The sequence below is a fragment of the Schistocerca nitens genome, chromosome 8 (assembly GCF_023898315.1).
Source record: "Schistocerca nitens isolate TAMUIC-IGC-003100 chromosome 8, iqSchNite1.1, whole genome shotgun sequence".
In the NCBI taxonomy this organism is placed as follows: domain Eukaryota; kingdom Metazoa; phylum Arthropoda; class Insecta; order Orthoptera; family Acrididae; genus Schistocerca; species Schistocerca nitens.
Genome location: NC_064621.1, coordinates 84,820,755 through 84,842,349, shown reverse-complemented (window position 1 = coordinate 84,842,349; position 21,595 = coordinate 84,820,755). Strand labels below are relative to the sequence as shown.

General features: G+C 42.7%; 1 protein-coding gene across 2 annotated transcripts in view; it reads right to left on the bottom strand.

Annotated features, from left to right (window-relative positions):
* The window catches only part of LOC126198826 (protein pygopus), a 67,957-nt gene that overhangs the window by 36,007 nt on the left and 10,355 nt on the right, over window positions 1-21,595 (bottom strand). For both annotated transcript variants that reach the window (XM_049935398.1, XM_049935399.1), the window contains exon 5: window positions 17,006-18,018. In XM_049935398.1, the coding sequence (XP_049791355.1) occupies window positions 17,006-18,018 (1,013 nt within the window). The remainder of the gene's footprint in view (window positions 1-17,005; window positions 18,019-21,595) is intronic.

Here is a 21,595-nt window from a genome sequence, read left to right as displayed (position 1 = left end):
TGTATACCTGTCCTTTTTTCCCTCAAGGTAAGTCTTTCCGCTCCCGGGATTGGAATGACTCCTTACCCTCTCCCTTAAAACCCACATCCTTTCATCTTTCCCTCTCCTTCCCTCTTTCGTGACGAAGCAACCGTTGGTTGCGAAAGCTAGAATTTCGTGTGTATGTTTGTGTTTGTTTGTGTGTGTATCTACCTACCAGCACTTTCGTTTGGTAAGTCACATCATCTTTGTTTTTAGATATATTTTTCCCACGTGGAATGTTTCCCTCTATTATATGTATACATAATTAGACAGACTTATCAAAAGATTTTGTTCATGATTACCTGAATTGTAGAATACCGACATAAGAATTTAGAAAAGTGGCTATATTTACTGCAAGATTATCCGTCTACATGGCGGAGTGTGTGGTGATATGCTACTCCAAAGGAGTGATGTGTATCCCTTACATATTCTTCCCGGCAAATAATACTTGAAAAGAAAACCATAAATCTGCCACAGGCAGCCAGAGACTACTGTTGTTGTTGTTGGTGGTGGTGGTGGTGGTGGTGGTGGGTAATTCCAATGAAGGCCCTTTTGGCTCAAAGCTTACTTGTTTGACAGTGGTAGGTAGCAATCTATCCATTTTATAATATTGTTACTGACCTTTGTGTATTATTCAAGAACAGTTAGAGTAGTAATAAAGAGGCCCTTTACTGCAATTATGAAGCATTTCAAATCATTTCCGGGAATTCAGCCAGGTAACACTTTCAGCGACCGCCGACATTTCGGCGGGAGAACACCCCGCAATTTTCAAGGCAAACTGCAATGGACAGGCGATGCACATGCAAATTTAAAACCTCGGTTCTCGAACTGATGCTGGGAAGATAACACACACTGAACACCAGTGCCACCAAAGATGACCAAAGTCACAGATACTGATAGTGGAACGACGAACTCACAGGTGAGGTAGCATTGACTCTGTTCCTCTGTTTTTTAACAAGGGAGAGAGCTGGATTCCACACAGAGTTTAAACAAGAACCTCCATCCCTGTTAACGAGCTTGCTCGCTAATTTAATCTCAACTGCCTCCTTAATAACACTGTCCCAATAACTGGACGTGCATGCCAATATCTCAGTGTTATTATATAACATGGGGTGACCAGTATCCAAGCAATGTTCGGCAATAGCAATTCTACTTGGCTGCTGTAATCGTGTGTGCTATTTATGCTCACTACATTGGTCCTCAATGGTCCTGACCGTGGAGGACCGATGTACTGAGCATAAATGGCACACACGATTACAGCAGCCACATAGATCTGCTATTGCCGAACATTGCTTGGATACTGGTCACCCCATGTTGTATAATAACACTGAGATATTGGCATGCCGTCCAGCTATTGGGACTGTGTTATTAAGGAGGCAGTTAAGGTTAAATTAGCGAGCAACCTCATTAACAGGGATGGAGGTTTTTGTTTAAACTCTGTTTGGAATCAGGCTCTCCCCTTGCTAAAAAACAGAGGGACAGAGTCGATGCTACCTCACTTGCGAGTTCGTAGTCTCACTATCAATATCTCTGACTTTGGTCATATTTCGTGGCACTAGTGTGTGTGTGTGTGTGTGTGTGTGTGTGTGTGTGTGTGTGTGTGTGTGTGTGGGCGCGCGCAGTCCGAGAAATGAGTTTTTAAATTTGCATGTATGTCACCTGCCTGTTGTAGTTTGCCTTGAAAATGGTGGGGTGTTCTCCCGCCAAAATATCGGCGGTCGCTGAAAGTGTTACCTGGCTGAATTCCCGGAAGTTACTTGAAAGTTGTATACGCCAGGAGAAACTCGGGTCTCAAATTATAAAGCAGCCTGTGCCAAATTCTCTCTCACGCTTTCAAGAAGAGCATGGTCAAAAAATAAACAGAGGTAATAAAAATATCTAGGGACCAACACACTGAATGAAGTAGAAAACATGTAGCATTTGACACGTCATTAAAAGTAAGTTCATTTGAGGCATAACAAGCTCAAACTGGACAGGGTTGGGAAGTAAATCCGATGTGTAGTCTTCAAAAGCACCAGCCTGGCATTTGTCTTCATTGATTTAGGAGTCCTCCTGAATGCATATCCAGTGTGTTACCTCTGTGTCATCTCTTTCGATAAAAGAAACATTTAGCATGAGAAACAAGAAACTAGTTCACTTTTCACTCCTTGTGGTATGAAAACTGGCATTTTCTTATGGAAAAACTTTATTCCCCCCCCCCCCCCCCCAAAGTCCTTTATGCAACCTTTAGAAGAGTTTAGTACTGTTAATTCTGTGCCATTTAGCTGTATTTCATCAAAATGCTACATGAATATTAATGCATTGTTAAAATGACATGTATAAAAAGACAGTATTTAAAATTAGTAAAAGCTCACACAAAAATAACCTGCACTGCCAAAATTTTGTGATACAGAAATTACAACTGACAAAAATCATTAAATAATGAGTAATGTTTATCCGGTGCTGATGCAAAATAACAATATAGTAACTGAAACTGCATAGTACTATGATAGTAATTACTGAAATTACTTCATAACTAATTAGATCAAGCGGACTAGGTGATAATTTTTACTATACTTCAATTAACTTAAACAAGTTTAAAGATTTGACCAAATTTTTACAATAAACAGTGGTCTGAGCCGAAGAATTAGAGGGCCGAATGTGTCTTTTAGACAGACTGATAAAGAGTTGTTTTGAAAAGACATTACATTATTTCACATACCTGGGAGTGCTGTAGTACATTTACTATGTATGGCAACTGTTCACAGTCATTCACTGCCTTTTTGGCGTGAGTGGCATTATTACATACACAATCTCCATTTAATTTGATTGAAAAAGTTATTTGAAGCATATCAAGCACCAGTGTATATTATGCTGAATCAAACAGTGTAACATCCACGATGGAACAATTTATTTATCACGAGCAGACATATGCTTCAGAACAGCATAACAACTATTTTGTGTTTCATGGGGAGACACTCAGATCTTCCACAAAGAGGGCTCACTCTTACAGAAAGATATATACAATAAGCATCAGAAAATCAATAAAATGTTTAACAAACATCTGTTAATGGAACAGAAAAGTCCGAGCACAGAATTATTCACTTCCATACAAACAAACTGAAGATCTCCACAACCAAAAGTAACCTTACAAGAAACAAGCTAACAAACAAAGCGGGGTAGTGTGATGAAATGTTTTAGCAATAACTCATTAATGAGGTACACCAGAACACAGAAGGAATTTTTTGGGTTCAAAAGGAGAGTTTTCAGTGCTGTGGTCAAAGACAAGAAGTAACAGCTCAAGATGAAAGGCACAGAAGTTGTTGGTAAACAGGTTAATACCATAATAACTATTTTGCGTGGAAAAATTGTATTTTTATATAGGGTTGCAATACTTGCCAATAGGCAAAAAAGAATTTTGGATTTATGTAAGTGAAAAAGCAATAATTGAATTGCTCTGGTATTAGCCCCACAAAAAAATCTATGACCTCCTGCCATGAAATATCAATTGCAGACCCATTTGATAAGCCGATTTGCACGATAAAAATAGATGTTATATCTTTAGTAAAATTATGTCAAAGTGAACGAAGTCCATCATTCAGTACAGACACCTAAAGCTTCTCAGTTTATTAATATAACAAACAATTTAGTAATACATTATGTAAATGGAGCTTTATTACAGTAATATTGCTATGCTTTCACATCATATCAATCAAAATGCTATGGAGAGCATAACTTTTAAATTAATGTAATAAAGAAACAAATTTATGAACACAATTTTATTTACAGATGACCAGGTTCTCCCAGCAGATAGTGAAACGCTTTACAATAAATTATGTTTAATTTGAATAATGTTTTATTAAGTTTTCACATGGTTATACCTGTAAATAAAACAAAAGTAATGGCAATGGAAGGGAAACGTAAAAAGAGCAAAAATATTGTAATCAGTAAGATAACAAACAGTTGAATTTGTTTAAATATCTCAGAACAGAAATATGAAATGTGGTTCAATATACAAACAAATATAATGCTATAAACGGCTGTATAAGGAGGTATCTTGATAGAACTACAAGGACAGAGATAACACAGACTGTACTAGGTAGTGGCTAAGCCTGCCCTCGTGCATGATAGCGAAAACTGGATTCTAAGAAAAGGAGAGAATCGAAGGTTGAAACATCCGGGATGAGGTTTCTGAGGTCACTTCTTGTACTAACACAAGGACATAAATAGCAGTTAGATGTGGAAACAACAACAATAAAAGAAATTAGACACTACCACAAAAAATGGTATGACCACATCAAAGGCTGCCACCTGAGCACCTGCCACGGCAAGCATTACATTTCAAGCAAACTGGAAGACAGAATAGAGCATGGTCAATAACGAGACACAGAAAACAAAATTGTTGAATTCCTTTCGTTTTGAAATGGGCCTACATCCTCTCCTTGAAATGGAAGAAGAAGAAGAAGAAGATGGTGTCATCTTTACAGTAAGTAGCAATCTATCTTTTCCTACACTGTAAATAGTGAGGTACTACAAAATTGAATGAAAGACATAAAATTCCAGTGTAGCCAGAAGTACAGAATGAAGAGTGTCAACCATATCCTTCTTAAGGGAACCATACCAGCTTCTATCTACAACATTTTAGGAAAATCACAGATTACCTATACCTGGATGGCCAGCTAGGTATTTGAACTGCAGTACTGCAGAATGCCAAGTGCAGTGCTTTACCACTACATGGGCCTTACTCCAACTTACAAGCAGGATGAAAACAACCTCTGAGTACTGGAAGAAACCTGAATAACTGTAAAATATATCTTGTGTTTTTAATATGCTTTCAATGCAATTTAGTTTAAAAACAACAGTTTAAATTTAGTTTAACACACTAGATCTGTCAGAAACATGTTACATGCCTGAACGCTTAGGTTTGTGACTTGTCAATAACGCAACATCAGGAAGTCTTACTTTTTGCATTAATATAGTCTAACATTCTGAATAAGTGTTTATGAACCTCACATGCTGAGCGACAGGAGTGAAGGTAGGAATCTAAAACTGTTCTGGTCTGCATGTTGTCAGTATTAAAAATCGTGAGAAGTTAAGGGAAGAGAGTCTGGATACTAAGGCAAGATGTGGGTTTATAAATGACAATTTTAACATGTTGGTATCCCCCCCCCATGAACCATGGACCTTGCCGTTGGTGGGGAGGCTTGCGTGCCTCAGCGATACAGATGGCCGTACCATAGGTGCAACCGCAACGGAGGGGTATCTGTTGAGAGGCCAGACAAACGTGTGGTTCCTGAAGAGGGGCAGCAGCCTTTTCAGTAGTTGCAGGGGCAACAGTCTGGATGACTGACTGATCTGGCCTTGTAACACTAACCAAAACGGCCTTGCTGTGCAGGTACTGCAAACGGCTGAAAGCAAGGGGAAACTACAGCCGTAATTTTTCCCCGAGGGCATGCAGCTTTACACTATGGTCAAATGATGATGGCGTCCTCTTGGGTAAAATATTCCGGAGGTAAAATAGTCCCCCATTTGGATCTCCGGGCGGGGACTACTCAAGAGGACGCCGTTATCAGGAGAAAGAAAACTGGCGTTCAATGGATCGGAGCGTGGAATGTCAGATCCCTTAATCGGGCAGGTATGTTAGAAAATTTAAAAAGGGAAACGGATAGGTTAAAGTTAGATATAGTGGGAATTAGTAAAGTTTGGTGGCAGGAGGAACAAGACTTTTGGTCATGTGAATACAGGGTTATAAATACAAAATCAAATAGGGGTAATGCAGGAGTAGGTTTCATAATGAATAAAAAAATAGGAGTGCGGGTAAGCTACCTCAAACAGCATAGTGAATGCATTATTGTGGCCAAGATAGACACGAAGCCCATGCCTACTACAGTAGTACAAGTTTATATGCCAACTAGCTCTGCAGATGATGATGAAACTGATGACATGTATGACGAGATAAAAGAAATTATTCAGGTAGTGAAGGGAGACGAAAATTTAATAGTCATGGGTGACTGGAATTCGTCGGTAGGAAAAGGGAGAGAAGGAAACATAGTAGGTGAATATGGATTGGGGGGAAGAAATGAAAGAGGAAGCTGCCTGGTAGAATTTTGCAGAGAGCATAACTTAATCATAGCTAACACTTGGTTCAAGAATCATAAAAGAAGGTTGTATACATGGAAGAATCCTGGAAATACTAGAAGGTATCAGATAGATTATATAATGGTAAGACAGGGATTTGGGAACCAGGTTTTAAATTGTAAGACATTTCCAGGAGCAAATGTGGACTCTGACCCCAAATACTGGTTATGAACTGTAGATTAAAACTGAAGAAACTGCAAAAATGTGGGAATTTAAGGAGATGGGGCCTGGATACACTGACTAAACCAGAGGTTGTACAGAGTTTCAGGGAGAGCATAAGGGAACAATTGTCACGAACGGGGGGAAAAAAATACAGTAGAAGAAGAATGGGTAGCTCTGAGAGATGAAGTAGTGAAGGCAGTAGAGGATCAAGTAAATAAAAAGACAAGGCTAGTAGAAATCCTTGGGTAACAGAAGAAATATTGAATTTAATTGATGAAAGGAGAAAATATAAAAACACAGTAAATGAAGCAGGCAAAAAAGGAATACAAACATCTCAAAAATGAGATCAACAGGAAGTGCAAAATGGCTAAGCAGGCATGGCTAGAGGACAAATGTAAGGCTGTAGAGGCTTATCTCACTAGGGTTAAGACAGATACGGCCTACAGGAAAATTAAGAGAGACCTTTGGAGAAAAGAGAACCACTTGTATGAATATCAACATCTCAGATGGAAACCCAGTTCTAAGCAAAGAAGGGAAAGCAGAAAGGTGAAAGGAGTATATAGAGGGTCTATACAAGGGTGATGTACTTGAGGACAATATTATGGAAATGGAAGAGGATGTAGATGAAGATGAAATGGGAGATACAATACTACGTGAAGAGTCTGACAGAGCTCTGAAAGACCCGAGTCAAAACAAGGCCCCGGGAGTAGACAACATTCCATTACAACTACTGACGGCCTTGGGAGAGCCAGTCCTGACAAAACTCTACCATCTGGTGAGCAAGATGTACGAGACAGGCGAAAGACCCTCAGACTTCAAGAAGAATATAATAATTCCAATCCCAAAGAAAGCAGGTGTTGACAGATGTGAAACTTACCTAACTATCAGTTTAATAAGTCACAGCTGCAAAACACTAATGCGAATTCTTTACAGACGAATGGAAAAACTGGTAGAAGCCGACCTCGGGGAAGATCAGTTCGGATTTCGTAGAAATATTGGAATATGTGAGGCAATACTGACCTTACGACTTATCCTAGAAGAAAGATTAAGGAAAGGCAAACCTACGTTTCTAGCATTTGTAGACTTACAGAAAGCTTTTGACAATGTTGACTGGAATATTCTCTTCCAAATTCTAAAGTTGTCATGGGTAAAATACAGGGAGCGAAAGGCTATTTACAATTTGTACATAAACCAGATGGCAGTTATAAGAGTCGAAGCAGTGGTTGGGAAGGGAGTGAGACAGGGTGTAGCCTCTCCCCGATGTTATTCCATCTGTTTATTGAGCAAGCAGTAAAGGAAACAAAAGAAAAATTCGGAGTAGGTATTAAAATCTATGGAAAAGAATAAAAACTCTGAGGTTCGCCAATGACATTGTAATTCTGTCAGAGACAGCAAAGGACTTGGAAAGGCAGTTGAACGGAATGGATAGTGTCTTGAAAGGAGGATATAAGATGAACATCAACAAAAGCAAAACGAGGATAATGGAATGTAGTCGAAATAAGATGGGTGATGCTGAGGGAATTAGATTAGGAAATGAGACACTTAAAGCAGTAAAGGAGTTTTGCTATTTGGGAAGCAAAATAACTGATGATGGTCGAAGTAGAGAGGATATAAAATGTAGACTGGCAATGGGAAGGTAAGCATTTCTGAAGAAGAGAAATTTGTTAACATCGAGTATAGGTTTAAGTGTCAAGAAGTCGTTTCTGAAAGTATTTGTATGGAGTGTAGCCACATATGGAAGTGAAACATGGACGATAAATAGTTTGGACAAGAAGAGAATAGAAGCTTTCAAAATGTGGTGCTACAGAAGAATGCTGAAGATTAGGTGGGTAGATCACTTAACTAATGAGGAGGTATTGAATAGAATTGGGGAGAAGAGGAGTTTGTGGCACAACTTGACTAGAAGAAGGGATCGGTTGGTAGGGCATGTTCTGAGGCATCAAGGGATCACCGATTTAGTATTGAAGGGCAGCGTGGAGGGTAAAAATCGTAGCGGGAGACCAAGAGGTGAACACACTAAGCAGATTCAGAAGGATGTAGGTTGCAGTAGGTACTGGGAGATGAAGCAGCTTGCCCAGGATAGAGTAGCATGGAGAGCTGCATCAAACCAGTCTCAGGACTGAAGACCACAACCACAACAACCAAATTATATAACATTATTCATATTCATCCAGCAGTAAAAAGAGGATTTGACTGAGACATCTGAGAATGAGAATATTCACTGCCTAACACATGTCAATGCAACTTTTCACACACACACACACACACACACACACACACACACACACACACACACACACACACCACTAGTGGTTATGTAAATGATTAGAATTGCAATTATCAGTGATACATAGAATGCCCACTAAAACACATATGGCTCTTTGTTGGTTGGTTTAAAAAGGGAGAGGGGGGAGGGGGGGGGGTGTGACCAAACTGCTAGGTCATCAGTCCCTAGTTCCAATTAAAATAATTCCACAAAGGTGGAAGCAAAATAATCAAGACATACAAAACACAGCTGGAAGAAAGGAGAAAACCACAAGAATGACAGAAGGGCAACAAACACTGAAATGGACAAAATCACAAGAAAACCACAGAGAGATGCAAGAAACATGTAGAATAGATCAAAACAAGAGAGCAGATTACCATGGCTGGCTGACCATGAGTATAAAAAGGAGAAGCCAGCCACTCTGCAACACATTAAAACCTCCATACTAAAAGCACTAGGGTGGAGGATACAGAAGGACAAAGGACATGTGCTACAACTACGCTCAAATGATAACATCCACCCTCACGAATAAAACCTAAAACCAAAGCTTCTGTGGAGGCATTGTCATCCAACACCAAAGGTAGGGTGCTGGGAAAATTAAAAGACCGTCGCAGGGCAGCTAAAAGTGGGCAGTCCAGCAAGAGGTGGACGACCGTCATTTGTGAGCCACAACAACACCAAAGTGGGTCCTCGCGACGGAGGAGGTAACCATGCGTCAGCCATGTACGGCCAATGCGGAGTCGGCAGAGGACAACTGATTCTGTCTCCCAAAGCCGAAAAACCCTGCGGCGTAAGACAGAACACAGGTCAGTTTTGGAGATACTCATCTCCAGAAGCAGTTTCCACATAGCCTGTTTGCCAGCCTGTCAGCAAGTTCGTTGCCTGGGATTCCGACATGTCCTGGGGTCCGGTCCACACAAACACCACTGAATGACGCGACCGTCCCAGGACATAGATGGACTCCTGAATGGACGCTACCAAAGGATGGCGAGGGTAGCATTGGTCGATAGCTTGTAGGCTACTCAAGGAGTCAGTGCACAGGAGAAATGACTCACCAGGGCATGAACAGATGTGTTCAAGAGCACAAAATATGGCCACCAGCTCTGCAGTTACAACACTGCAGTCATCTGACGAGGAGTGTTGTTCAATGTGTCCTCCATGAACAAACGCAAAGTCTATGTGACCATCAGCCATCAAGCCTTCGGTGTACACCACTTCATGTCCACAGTACATGTCAAGAATTGAGAGGAAATGATATCGGAGAGCCGCACGGTTAACAGAGTCCTTAGGGCCATGTGAAAGGTCCAGAAGAATCTACAGCCTCAGTGTACACTGTGGAGGTGTACGTGAATGGACCTCGAGGAGAGGTAGTAACGGTAAGGACTCCAGTTCCGACAGAAAGGACCGGAAGCGAACCGCAATCAAAAGCCCTGACCTGGGATGCCGATGCGGGAGATGAACCGCCATGGTTGGGAAAAGCAGACAGTAATTCGGATGCGCAGGAGAACTATGAACATGTGCAATGTAACTGGTAAGCAGTTGTGCACGACTAACCTTAAATGGACGGACTCCAGCCTCCACCAGGACACTCGACTCATTCTAAAAGCTCCCGTCGCTAGACAAACGCCACAGTGGTGCACTGGGTCAAGTAAACGCAACACTGACGGCACCGCCGAACCGTAAACCAGACTCCCATAGTCAAGAGGGGATTGAACAAGGGCTCTGTAGAGCTACAGCAGCGTAGAGCGATCTGCACCCTAGTTGGTGTTGCTCAGGCAGTGTAGGGCACTGAGGTGTTGTCAGCACTTCTACTTAAGCTGATGAAGGTGAGGTTGCCAAGTCAATCGGGCATTGGAAACCAGAGGTAAAGTTCCGGTTCTGGATGAACGGTATGACGCCGACAGAAATGTATGAGACACGACTTTGCGGCTGAAAACTGGAAACAGAGGGATAGAGCCTATGACTGCACCTTGTGAATGGCTCCCTGTAGGCGCCACTCAGCAACACCAGTACTGGAGGAGCAGTACAAAATGCAGAAGTCATCTGCATACAGAGAAGGTGAGCGACAGCCCTACAGTTGCTGCTAGACTTAATAGCCACTAAAAGTAGAGACACTCACTACAGAGCCCTATGGAATGCCATTCTCCTGTATATGGGGGGAACTGTGGGAGGCACCGATTTGGACATGGAAAGTAACGGAGCGGCAGGAAGTTTTCGATAAAAATCGGGAGCGGGCCCAAGAGACCTTACTCGTACAATGTGGCAAAGATACGAAGTCGTCAGGTTGTGTCATATGCTTACATAAGTAAAAAAGGACGTTGGCAGCTGGAAAAGGCTGTTCAGATGGCAGACTCGAGGGACACAAGATCATCAGTGGTAGAATGACCCTGGCAAAGCCACCCTGACATGGAGCCAGTAGCCCACCTGACTCCAGGACCCAACCCAACTGCCGACACACCATACATTCCAGCAGCTTACAAAGAAAGTTGGTGAGGCTGATCAGCCGGTAACTATCCACATTATGCAGGCTTTGACCAGGTTTGTGCACCGGAATTATGGCGCTCTCCCGCCATTGTGCGGGAAAAATGCCATTGCACCAGATCCGGTTGAAGATGACGAGGAGATGTCGCTTGTAGTCAGATGAGAGATGTTTAATCATCTGACTGTAGATCTGATCCGGCCCAAGAGCTGTGTCAGGGCTATGTGCAAGGGTGCTGAGGAGCTCCCACTCTGTAAATAGGCTGTTATAGGGTTCACTGTGGTGTGTAGTGAACGAGACGATTTTCCTTTTCATCCGCCGTTTGAGTGTGTGAAAGGCTGCGGGGTAGTTCTCCAACGCAGAGGCTCGAGCATAGTGCTTAGCAAAGTGCTCGGCAATCACATTTGCGTCAGTAGATAACACGTCATTGATGTTAATGGCGTGGATTCCTGTTGGGGTCTGGTACCCAAAAAGATGTCTAATCTTCATCCAGACTTGGGAAGGTGATGTATGGCACCCAATGGTCAACACATACCTCTCCCAACACTCCTGTTTCTGTAATTTTATAAGCTGGGGAATGTGGGCTTTGAGCTGCTTAAAAGCTATTAGGTGCTCTAGGGAAGAGTGCCGCTAATGTCTCTGTAGAGCTCGCTGATGCTCTTCAATTGCCTCAGAGCCTTCCGGCGACCACCAAGAGTCTGACTTTCGCCGGGGGCACCCTAAAGAACGAGAGATTGCATTTTCTGCCGCAGAAACGATTGTTGTAGTGACCTGCTCAACAACAATATCCATGGCACCATGTGGGGGAGATTCTGCAGTGACAGCAGAGGTAAAGGCTTCCCAGTCTGCCTTGTTTAAAGCCCATCTGGGTAGGCATCTGTGGGCATGATGTCGGGGGAATGACAAGAAGATGGGGAAGTGTTCATTACCAAACAGGTCGTCAATTATTCCCCAATGGATAGATGGGAGAAGGCCAGGACTGCAAACCGAGAGATCAATGGCCAAATATTTGGCATGTGCCACACTGAAATGTGTGGGGGCACCTGTATGTTAAGAGGCAGAGGTTGAGTTAAGCCGTTAAGCATGACGCCACCACACAAAATGTTATGCACGTTAAAATCTCCCAAAAGTAGGGAAGGTTTAGGGAGTTGATCAATTAGTGCAGCCAATACATTCAGCAGTACTGCACCATCTGGAGGAAGATACACATTGCAGACAGTTATTTCCTGCATCATCCTTATCCTGACAGCCACAGCTTCAAGAGGGGTTTGAAGGGGCGTAGGTTCACTACATACTGAGTTCAGGACATAGATGCAAACTCCAGCTGAGACTTTATTCTAGTCGCTACGGTTCCTATAACATCCCTTATGGCTGCAGAGGGCAGGGGTCCGCATTGCTGGGAACCAGGTTTCCTGGAAGGCACTGGAGAAAGCAGGTGTAAAAATTAACAGTTGCCGTAGCTAAGTCAGGTGGTGGAAAAAACCACCGCAATACCACTGGAGGATTACATGATCGTGAGACTGGGAAGGCATGAAACACTTGATGAGGCAGTCTATGCCTCAGGGTCACCTACTGCCACCATATGAGTACCTGTGTGATCGACATCCATTGTGTTTGAGGGCCCAGCGAGATCTAGATCCTCAGCGGATGCCAGAATCTCCACCTTGTCCTGACACAGAGCTTGTAGGTAGTGGTGGTGTGGGTGCCACCTCAGTGCCTTGGTTCTTGGGGGTCTTTTTCTCTTTAGGTTTCTCTCACTGCTCCTTAGGTTTGCCCGGCTTGGAGGGCTTCACTGATTCAGTCTCAGGAACTGAGGAGGACTGTGAAGCCCCACAACCAGCTACCTGTGGTTGCTTCAGTCACTGACAGGTGTCAGCTTTGCCACTGGTAGGAACCTGGGAAGGGAGTGACCCAAGGGATCCCTTCCTGGCAAGAGGATCCAAAGAAGACTTATGCTTCTCCAGCTGAGAAGTGGGGACTGACATCCACGATGGTTGTGTGGGTGGGTGGGCGAGGGGGGGGGGGGGAGGAGGAGGGGAGGGGGTTGCTCCTGGAGAAGGTTGTGCAGGAGCAACAGGGAGAGAACTGACCCCCACCATCAAGGGGGCAGGTGGAAACTGACGGCTCTGAGAGCCAACTGTTCCTAGTGGAATGGAAGATGGTAGAACCATTGTCATAGCGGCGGCGTAGGTTGACATCATATGCACATGATGTAGCCTCTCATATTTTCTCTTAGCCTCAGTGTAGGTCAGTCAGTCCAAGGTCTTGTCTTCCATTATTTTTCTTTCTTTCTGGAGACACCTGCAGTCTGGCGAGCAAGGCAAATGGTGCTCTTCGTAGTTGACACAGATGGAAGGCGGGGCACAGGGAGTATCGGGATTTGAAGGACGTCCACAATGCCAACAAGTGATGCTGGAAGTACAGCTGGAAGACATATGGCCAAACTACCAGCACTTAAAGCACCACATCGGGGGAGGGATATATGGCTTTACGTCACAGAGGTAGACCATCACCTTGACCTTCTTGGGTAATGTGTCACCCTCAAAGGCCAAGATGAAGGCACCGGTGGCAGACTGATTAGTCGGACCCCAGTGGACGCGCCGGATGAAATGGGACACCTCGCCGCTTTAAATTGGCGCACAGCTTATCATCAGACTGCAAAAGAAGGTCCCTGTGAAATATGATACCCTGGACCATATTTAAGCTCTAAAGGCAAGTGATGGAAACAGAAACATCCTCCAGCTTGTCACAGGCAAGTAGTGCCCGTGACTGGGCAGCGGATGCTGTTTTGATGTAGACCGACCCTGACTGCATTTTGGACAAGCCCTCCTCCTTCCCAAACTTGTCCTCTAAATGATCCACAAAAAACTGAGATTTCATTGACAAGAAAGATTCCCCACCAACTCTCATACATACGAGGTATCGGGGTGAATAAGCTTCGCTGCCATCCTTAGCCTGGCGTTCCTTCCATGATGCGGCCGGGGGTGGGGGGTGGGAGGGGGGGGGACGATTTGGGGTCGTATTTCTTAGCATTGAAGTTAGAACTAGACCACTTAGAGACTGCTGGTGTTTGACCACCAGCAAGAGATGACATACAACACTTCATGGCGTGTCATCTGCCCTGATACCACCCACTCCGACCAGGGGCCCTCCCCACAGGCGCCACCCAGCCGCAGCAAAGGCCACCTGACAGGATGGCCATTGCTGGGATTCCCGATGCCACAGGGTGATGGGCATCTACTCTTTGGCATACATGGGGAGTTAATGGCGCAGGCATCAGTAGAGCAGATCCCTGTGTGGCCAGCGGGCTACAACCAACATGGTACATGGTGGCCCCACCACAACAGTCTGACTAACGTGCTGGATATCAGGCGCAAACAAGCTAAGAAGTCCATTATCATGAACAGTGCAGAAAGCGATACTGCACAGAGGATGGAGGAAAATGCACCCAGGAGGGTGACAATGCCAACAGCTGGAGAATGAGCGGAAGTGCAGATCCATGCCAAAGAAGCATGCGAGAGGTCTCAGCGCATGATGGACACTGTGCACCATGTAAAGCGCCCTTACCCAATTGGCTCACTCTTCGGTAAAATTTTGAAAAATGAAGGTCAAACTCAACAGGGGACCTTCACATAAAGGCTGATACACGTGGGACTCCTTTTAGTCGCCTCTTACGACAGGCAGGAATGCCTCGGGCCTATTCTAACACCCGGGACTGCTGTTTGTCTACAGGGGCATGAGCAGCACTAGATATTGAGTGGTCACTGTGAAGAGCATGCAGATACCTCATACTCATGTGAGACAGTGTTATCAGCAAGTGACTGTCATTGTATGTGTCCATTTGGTTGGCTGGTCGAATCATGCAATATCCAGATTTGTAGGGCACTTGGCTGCAACAGTGTCCTGATGTTAGATTAGATGGGATCACAAGAGCATTATACTTGTCAAGGTTCTGATCAACACAGTCTAACCACACCAGACAGAGTTATTATTCACCAAACACATAATAACCTGTTCCCACCTGTGGACTCCTGACAAATAGCATCGCATTGTGATCAGTAAAGAATAGCAGTTCTGCACTACTGAGGACGACTCTAGTCAGTGAACACGGTGGCAACCAGCAAAGACGTCCCATTCTTTCAATGAATTGGAGAAACACAGCAATGTTACTCCTGGAATCACAGCGTGGTGACCCATTGGGTATGAGGATGATGATAAGTGAGGGAACTCTGATGGCACAACTGTACGTCACAGACATCCTACGTCTTGTGTTACCTCTCATGTGATTGTATTGAAATGTCAGTTTACTACAGGACAACATTATTCTACATGACACATGTCTATGAACTGTTGATGTACTCCTGTGGCCAAAAAGAAACCCAGATTTGGCCCCAATGTAATACATGCGGTACTTGCTCTGACGTCAACTTGCTCCAGTATATCAAGGACCTGTTACAAAATTTATGGGCCACCTTGCCTCAGGGGATGATGCAAAAACTTTACGGTGCTTTTTCCAACTGAATGGGGGCATACATCAAGGTCAGAGGGAAAGCAACATTATAAGACAAGTGGGCTCATCCTGCTAAGTTCCTTGTAAGTTTTACTCGATTTGGTAATCACTGAAATAGCATCACAATAACCTCCAAATCTGGCTGCATCAATTTTACCATTCAGTGTGAAAAATGCTAAACAAAAGGAGAATGTCTTTCTATGGACAAATTTAACTAAAGACTAGAAATACAGCCATATGCACTGCTTTCTGAAGAAGCTAAGGAACAAGTCCCAACAGTAAATGTAAGTCACACAACGGTTTAAAAAATTTTAAACCAGGGAAGACAATGTGGGAAATAATTTATCTGTGACAGACATTAAGGTAACGGGAAAATTCTACTTTTCCAGACCTTCCTAAGAAAATAATGGATATCAGAAGTTGTGGAGATGCATTTCTATGTAATTTAAGAGAAAAACATGTTACTGCAGCAAGCAATTATTTGGACACTTTTCATATGGCACATCTTGTACCAAGTTTTATCATTAATCTGATTCTTTTAGCTCTATACAAGACCACCTTATTTATTACTAATTAAAAAGCTCCAAATACATGAACACACATTTTGACAAGTGGATACCTAACTGTGTTGAGCCATGAGTCTACTCCTGTCATCCAAGTACTGTCCGTTGGATACGGAACTGGCCTCACCCCAGGTTTTCCCAAATAAAAAACTGTCACCTGCACAAGGTTCACAGACTGGTTCAGTAATTCAGTCTGCCAGTAGCTCACATTTTTTTCTGAAACTAGCCTTGGAAATTACTTTTACAAATATTTGAATCACACTCTGCGAAAGAGTGAGGTTTCCTAACTGTAATATTTATACAACTATAGCACTCCGTTCCTTCTCAAGTTTGGAGGGGAAAAAAATAGATGAATGAATAAATAAATACCTACAATCTATATAACTCGCATGTTGTTAAATCCACACACACACACACACACACACACACACACACACACACACACCTCTGCAGTCCATTTAGGCAGAATAAACCTGCACCAACCATTATTAAGAAAGAACAACAGATTAAAATGAAAAACACAATTAAAATATCCATTTAATTACAATTTGTCTTTAAATATGTCTGCTTGTGTCTGTATGTGTGGATGGATATGTGTGTGTGTGCGAGTGTATACCTGTCCTTTTTTCCCCCTAAGGTAAGTCTTTCCGCTCCCGGGATTGGAATGACTCCTTACCCTCTCCCTTAAAACCCACATCCTTTCGTCTTTCCCTCTCCTTCCCTCTTTCCTGATGAGGCAACAGTTTGTTGCGAAAGCTTGAATTTTGTGTGTATATTTGTGTTTGTTTGTGTGTCTATCGACCTGCCAGCGCTTTTGTTTGGTAAGTCTCATCATCTTTCTTTTTAGATATATAATTACAATAAAATTTAGATATCTCTGCACTTACCTTTCCCGCTGAGACTGGCATTGGCTTTGGCCCCATACCAGGTCCAGGGAAGCCATGCGGTGGATGTGATGGTCCATGCATCCCCATGGGATGCATGTTAGGAGCCATGTTACCACTCATAGCACCCATAGGTCCCATGTTTCCCATAGGATGAGGGTGCGGAGAATGGTGATGATTCATAGGACTCATTGAGCCCATGTTGTTCATCGGTGTGACGTTCATGCCACCTCCCATATGACCACTGTTCATTGGCGGACCACACAAACTGTTCATAGATGGGCCACCCATTGGTCCATTGTTCATTGAAGGTCCCCCCATAGGACTATTGCTCATTGCTGGGCCACCCATGGGACTACTGTTCATTGGAGGACCACTTAACGGACTACTGTTCATTGGTGGACCACCTATTGGACCACCCATGTTGTTCATGGAAGGACCTCCTAAGTGACTGCTGTTCAATGGTCCACCCATTGGACCATTATTCATATGACTACTGTTCATTGTAGGACCACCCATACCACTCATTGGGCTTCCCATTGGGCCACCCATTGGACTGCCCATTGAACTTCCACTCATCATTGTGCTACCCATGTTGTTCATTGGACTACCAATAGGACCACTCGTACTCATGGGACCACCCATAGTTCCGCTGTTCAGGGGGCTTCCCATAGGAGGACAGCTGTTCATAGGACTGCCCATCGGAGGACCACTGCCCATCGGAGGACCACTGCTCATGGGTGGACCTCCCATCTGGCCACTGCTGATGGGTCCTCCCATGGTGTGGCTGCCCATGTTGTTCATTGGTGGGCCACTCATGTGACTACTGTTGCCCATAGGTGGCCCACTCATGTTGCCCATGGGACTCATGCCTCCCATAGGAGGACCACCCATGTGATGGTGGTGGTGGTGGTGATGATTCATGTGGACGTGATGGCTGTGACTCATGCTCATCGACGACATCTGGGGTGGAGTGTCATCAAAAGGATTGGACGCCACAATGGTATCACCATAACCTGTAAAACACAATATTTTGATCTGTAAATCAAGGCAATATAAACATATATTGATACTATGATAAAAAGTTTGGGCCAAATACACGAAATTTCAACATGATATACATCTTTAGAAACAAACTGTTGTATCTTCACTGATCAACACAATGTCGGCAACTACCGACTATTTTCTGGAGCCACCCTGATGAGACCTTAGCACATACGTTTCACTCTTCTACTTTAATATATTTGAGTGGTTGGAAGGAGCATATGTGTTAAATAGCCAGTTGAATGAAACACAAAATGGCGCTCATGCTAAAACAGTATGTGTTCACTGTCAAGTGTTGTGAGAAGCACAATTCATACAGAATATGTACTGAACTGTTTGGTCAAGAGTTTAAGACTGGAAGTGTTCTGTCAAAACCTCCAGGGAAGTTTAAAAAAACTTTAGTGCCAAAATGGCACAAAACAGTGGCCATTTACATCATCGTCTGCAATGATCATTAACAAGGGCCGATCATCCATCAAGCTTATTGTAAAAATTGCCCAGACCTGAACTGTTTTTGCCCACTATTGTATGAACGGAGCGAACATGGGACGATCTGGATACTGCCATCCCAAACCCATTGCTGTCATGCAACTTATTTCTGCAATGCACATCCATCAGATTGCCAAATTGTCATAATTTTTAAATATTTCGTATGCTACCATGTACGCAACCAGATTCTATTAATAACTAGAGTTCACCATATACACAAATCCTTCACAGAAATAACATTACACATAAATGGAATTGAATAACATATTCAAAGTCTTCGTTGTACACAGTTTGCAAATTATTATTCCATGAACCATCTGATATCACACCCATAGTTACTTTTATTCTGGAAAACAGTTATCATTACCATATTACAGGCACAAATTTTTTTGAAAAAGTTTGTACCTTCTTTTTGTTTCATAATATCATAAAAATCAGTTTATATTCACTCATTCTGATGATTATGTAACTGATTATACATGCACAATGCTCGCTGCCTATCAGGGAAGTTTTTGACCAATTAGCTCAGTCCCAAGGGACGAAAGAGGTACAGGTTCAAGAAGATTGGCCTGGAATAACAATACATATAAGGGACAAAAAATGTTGTGACAAATGATTTTAGATGCCTCTATAGCCTTAAAAAATGGACTAGAGGATACAGAGAATAAACAATACTCCCTTCATTAGATGTATTCAACACACACACACACACACACACACACACACACACACACACACACACACTGGTAAAGCCTACAACGTAATGATACTTTTGATTCAATATCAAGAGAAATAATAACAAACTAACATTGGAATTATTTACATTTTCAGGGTGACATTTTCTTCACATTCCGCTATTGCCACGCAGTCATGTCTGGTAATAATCAGTGTACTTGTGTAACATTTTTGTGCCTTTTGTGGTGAAATTTATTAATGATACATTATGTGGATGGCCCTTACTGCATTTTCCAATTTTACTGCTTAAAGGCACCTCTTTTATTGGGATATACAGCATGTTTGCACTATCTATGTTGAAATATTATTAATGTGATCATCTCAAAGCCAAAATCCATTTTGGTGAGTGACTAATTTGTATGCAATACCGTATTTACTCGAATCTAAGCCGCACTTCTTTTCCGGTTTTTGTAATCCAAAAAACTGCCTGCGGCTTAGAATCGAGCGCAAAACAAGTGCAAGTTCTGAAAAATGTTGGTAGATGCCGCCACAACTAACTTCTGCCATCTAATATATGTAGCGCTATACAGGCACGCTTTGCAGGCACAAATACTTGCGCCAATATCTCTGAGTCAGTAAATAAATTTAAGAAAAAGGTGGAAGATGAGCTTTTTCTCCGCCCCGAGTTTCGACCACTGCATTTTCATACATTATCCAATGAAGTAAATACAAATTCCGTATTGTTCATCTTCGAATGAAGCAGCAATTCAATGTACCGTACTATGAAAATCCAACTGGCAAAACTGTTTGGGATGTTTGTCAATATGGCCAACTCTACATTCTGAATTTTTTCCTACCTGTGAGAAGAGATGGTTGCTAACAGGAACTTTTATGAATTGAGAATCACATGCAGTATTCTCTTCACCATAAGAATAATACGAATATAAACATTTTGCCATGTATTCTTTCATGTTTCCTGCTATCTCATTTAAATCCTGTCTGCCTAATAAACTTCGAAACTAGTGTGAGACAACAGCAAACGTGGAAGAATATACATATCATGTCATGTTTATATTCGTATTATTCTTATGCCTAATAGTGATACAGTCAGAAATGAAGCATGGCAATTGACTAGATTTTTAACTCTAAGACGACTAATTTCTGTGCAGAATGTAATGTACAAAAGAGGCGTCTGCAACGATTTTCAAACAGCGAAAAATTTTAGCTAAACTCTCATTCAGAACATCTATCATACGCAGTCTATTATTTGGTTCTTGTTGATCATTATCAAAGAAAGCATTGGTGTAAGTAACAACAAATAGCAGTCTCTTGCCATTGTTTCACTAACGAGACAATTTCTCTCTTTTTTTTTATTGTAAGCGGCGGTAGCGCGCACAAATGCAAGCCACGCCGCGAGCGGCGACAGTTCGTAAACACACAGTATCAGAATGGGACAAACAATACACGACACAGAACAATAATGCATTTTCAGCTTAGAGTGGCGTAAACACCTATAACAAAGAAAACACCACTTGTCAGATCAAAGAAAAATAAGCAATCTATTCAAACCAGACGAAGCAGGTGAAAATGGAAGGGTACCCGTATAACTACGGGCCTGACGCATAGCAATGGCTACCTGGTAAAGCTTAACTGCTAAGCTTACGACTCGAACCAAACTACTGTAGCTGTATCGTCATTCATTCGACCTAAATTGTGTCTCATATTACAATGGACCAACTTTGTTTCGATTTGGAGGTGCGGCCTAAAACTTTTCTCTCCCTTGAATTTCAAGTCTCAAATTTCAGGTGCGGCTTAGATTCAGGAAAATTTTTTTTCCTTGATTTTGAGTCTCATTTTTCACGTGCAGCTTAGATTCAAGTAAATACGGTATGTGGTCTGGGTTTTCTGTTTACTTGCCACGAGAGTCTTGTAGTGTATGTACATAAACATCAGAAATGACAAATGCGGCTACAGCAGGAGAAAAAACCTCAGTGTGTTACATTATTTATAATGAGTATGTGTGTTTGTCCCTGCAGATGAAACTTTGAACTTTTTTTCTGTGAAAATTCAGTTTATCACTCCAGTACCTGGTACTTTAAGTGTTGTTAGATTACTAACTGTTCAGGTATGGAACAGCAGAGACAGTGCAAAAGTGGTTCGATGAACCTTCGACCAGGAACTTGACAGTGATTGGCAGAGTATACGTGTAAACAGATGTAGATCTGTTAGCTTGGACACATACTAACTTAGAGTCTAGTTACAGTAAAGATGAGTTAGGAAGGGACAGTGGGTTGACAATCTGAATCAGGCGTATTGAGAAACAACACAAAGGATATGGGTGATGACTACAGAGGTACAAGTGTCAACAATTTTAAGGTTTTACAT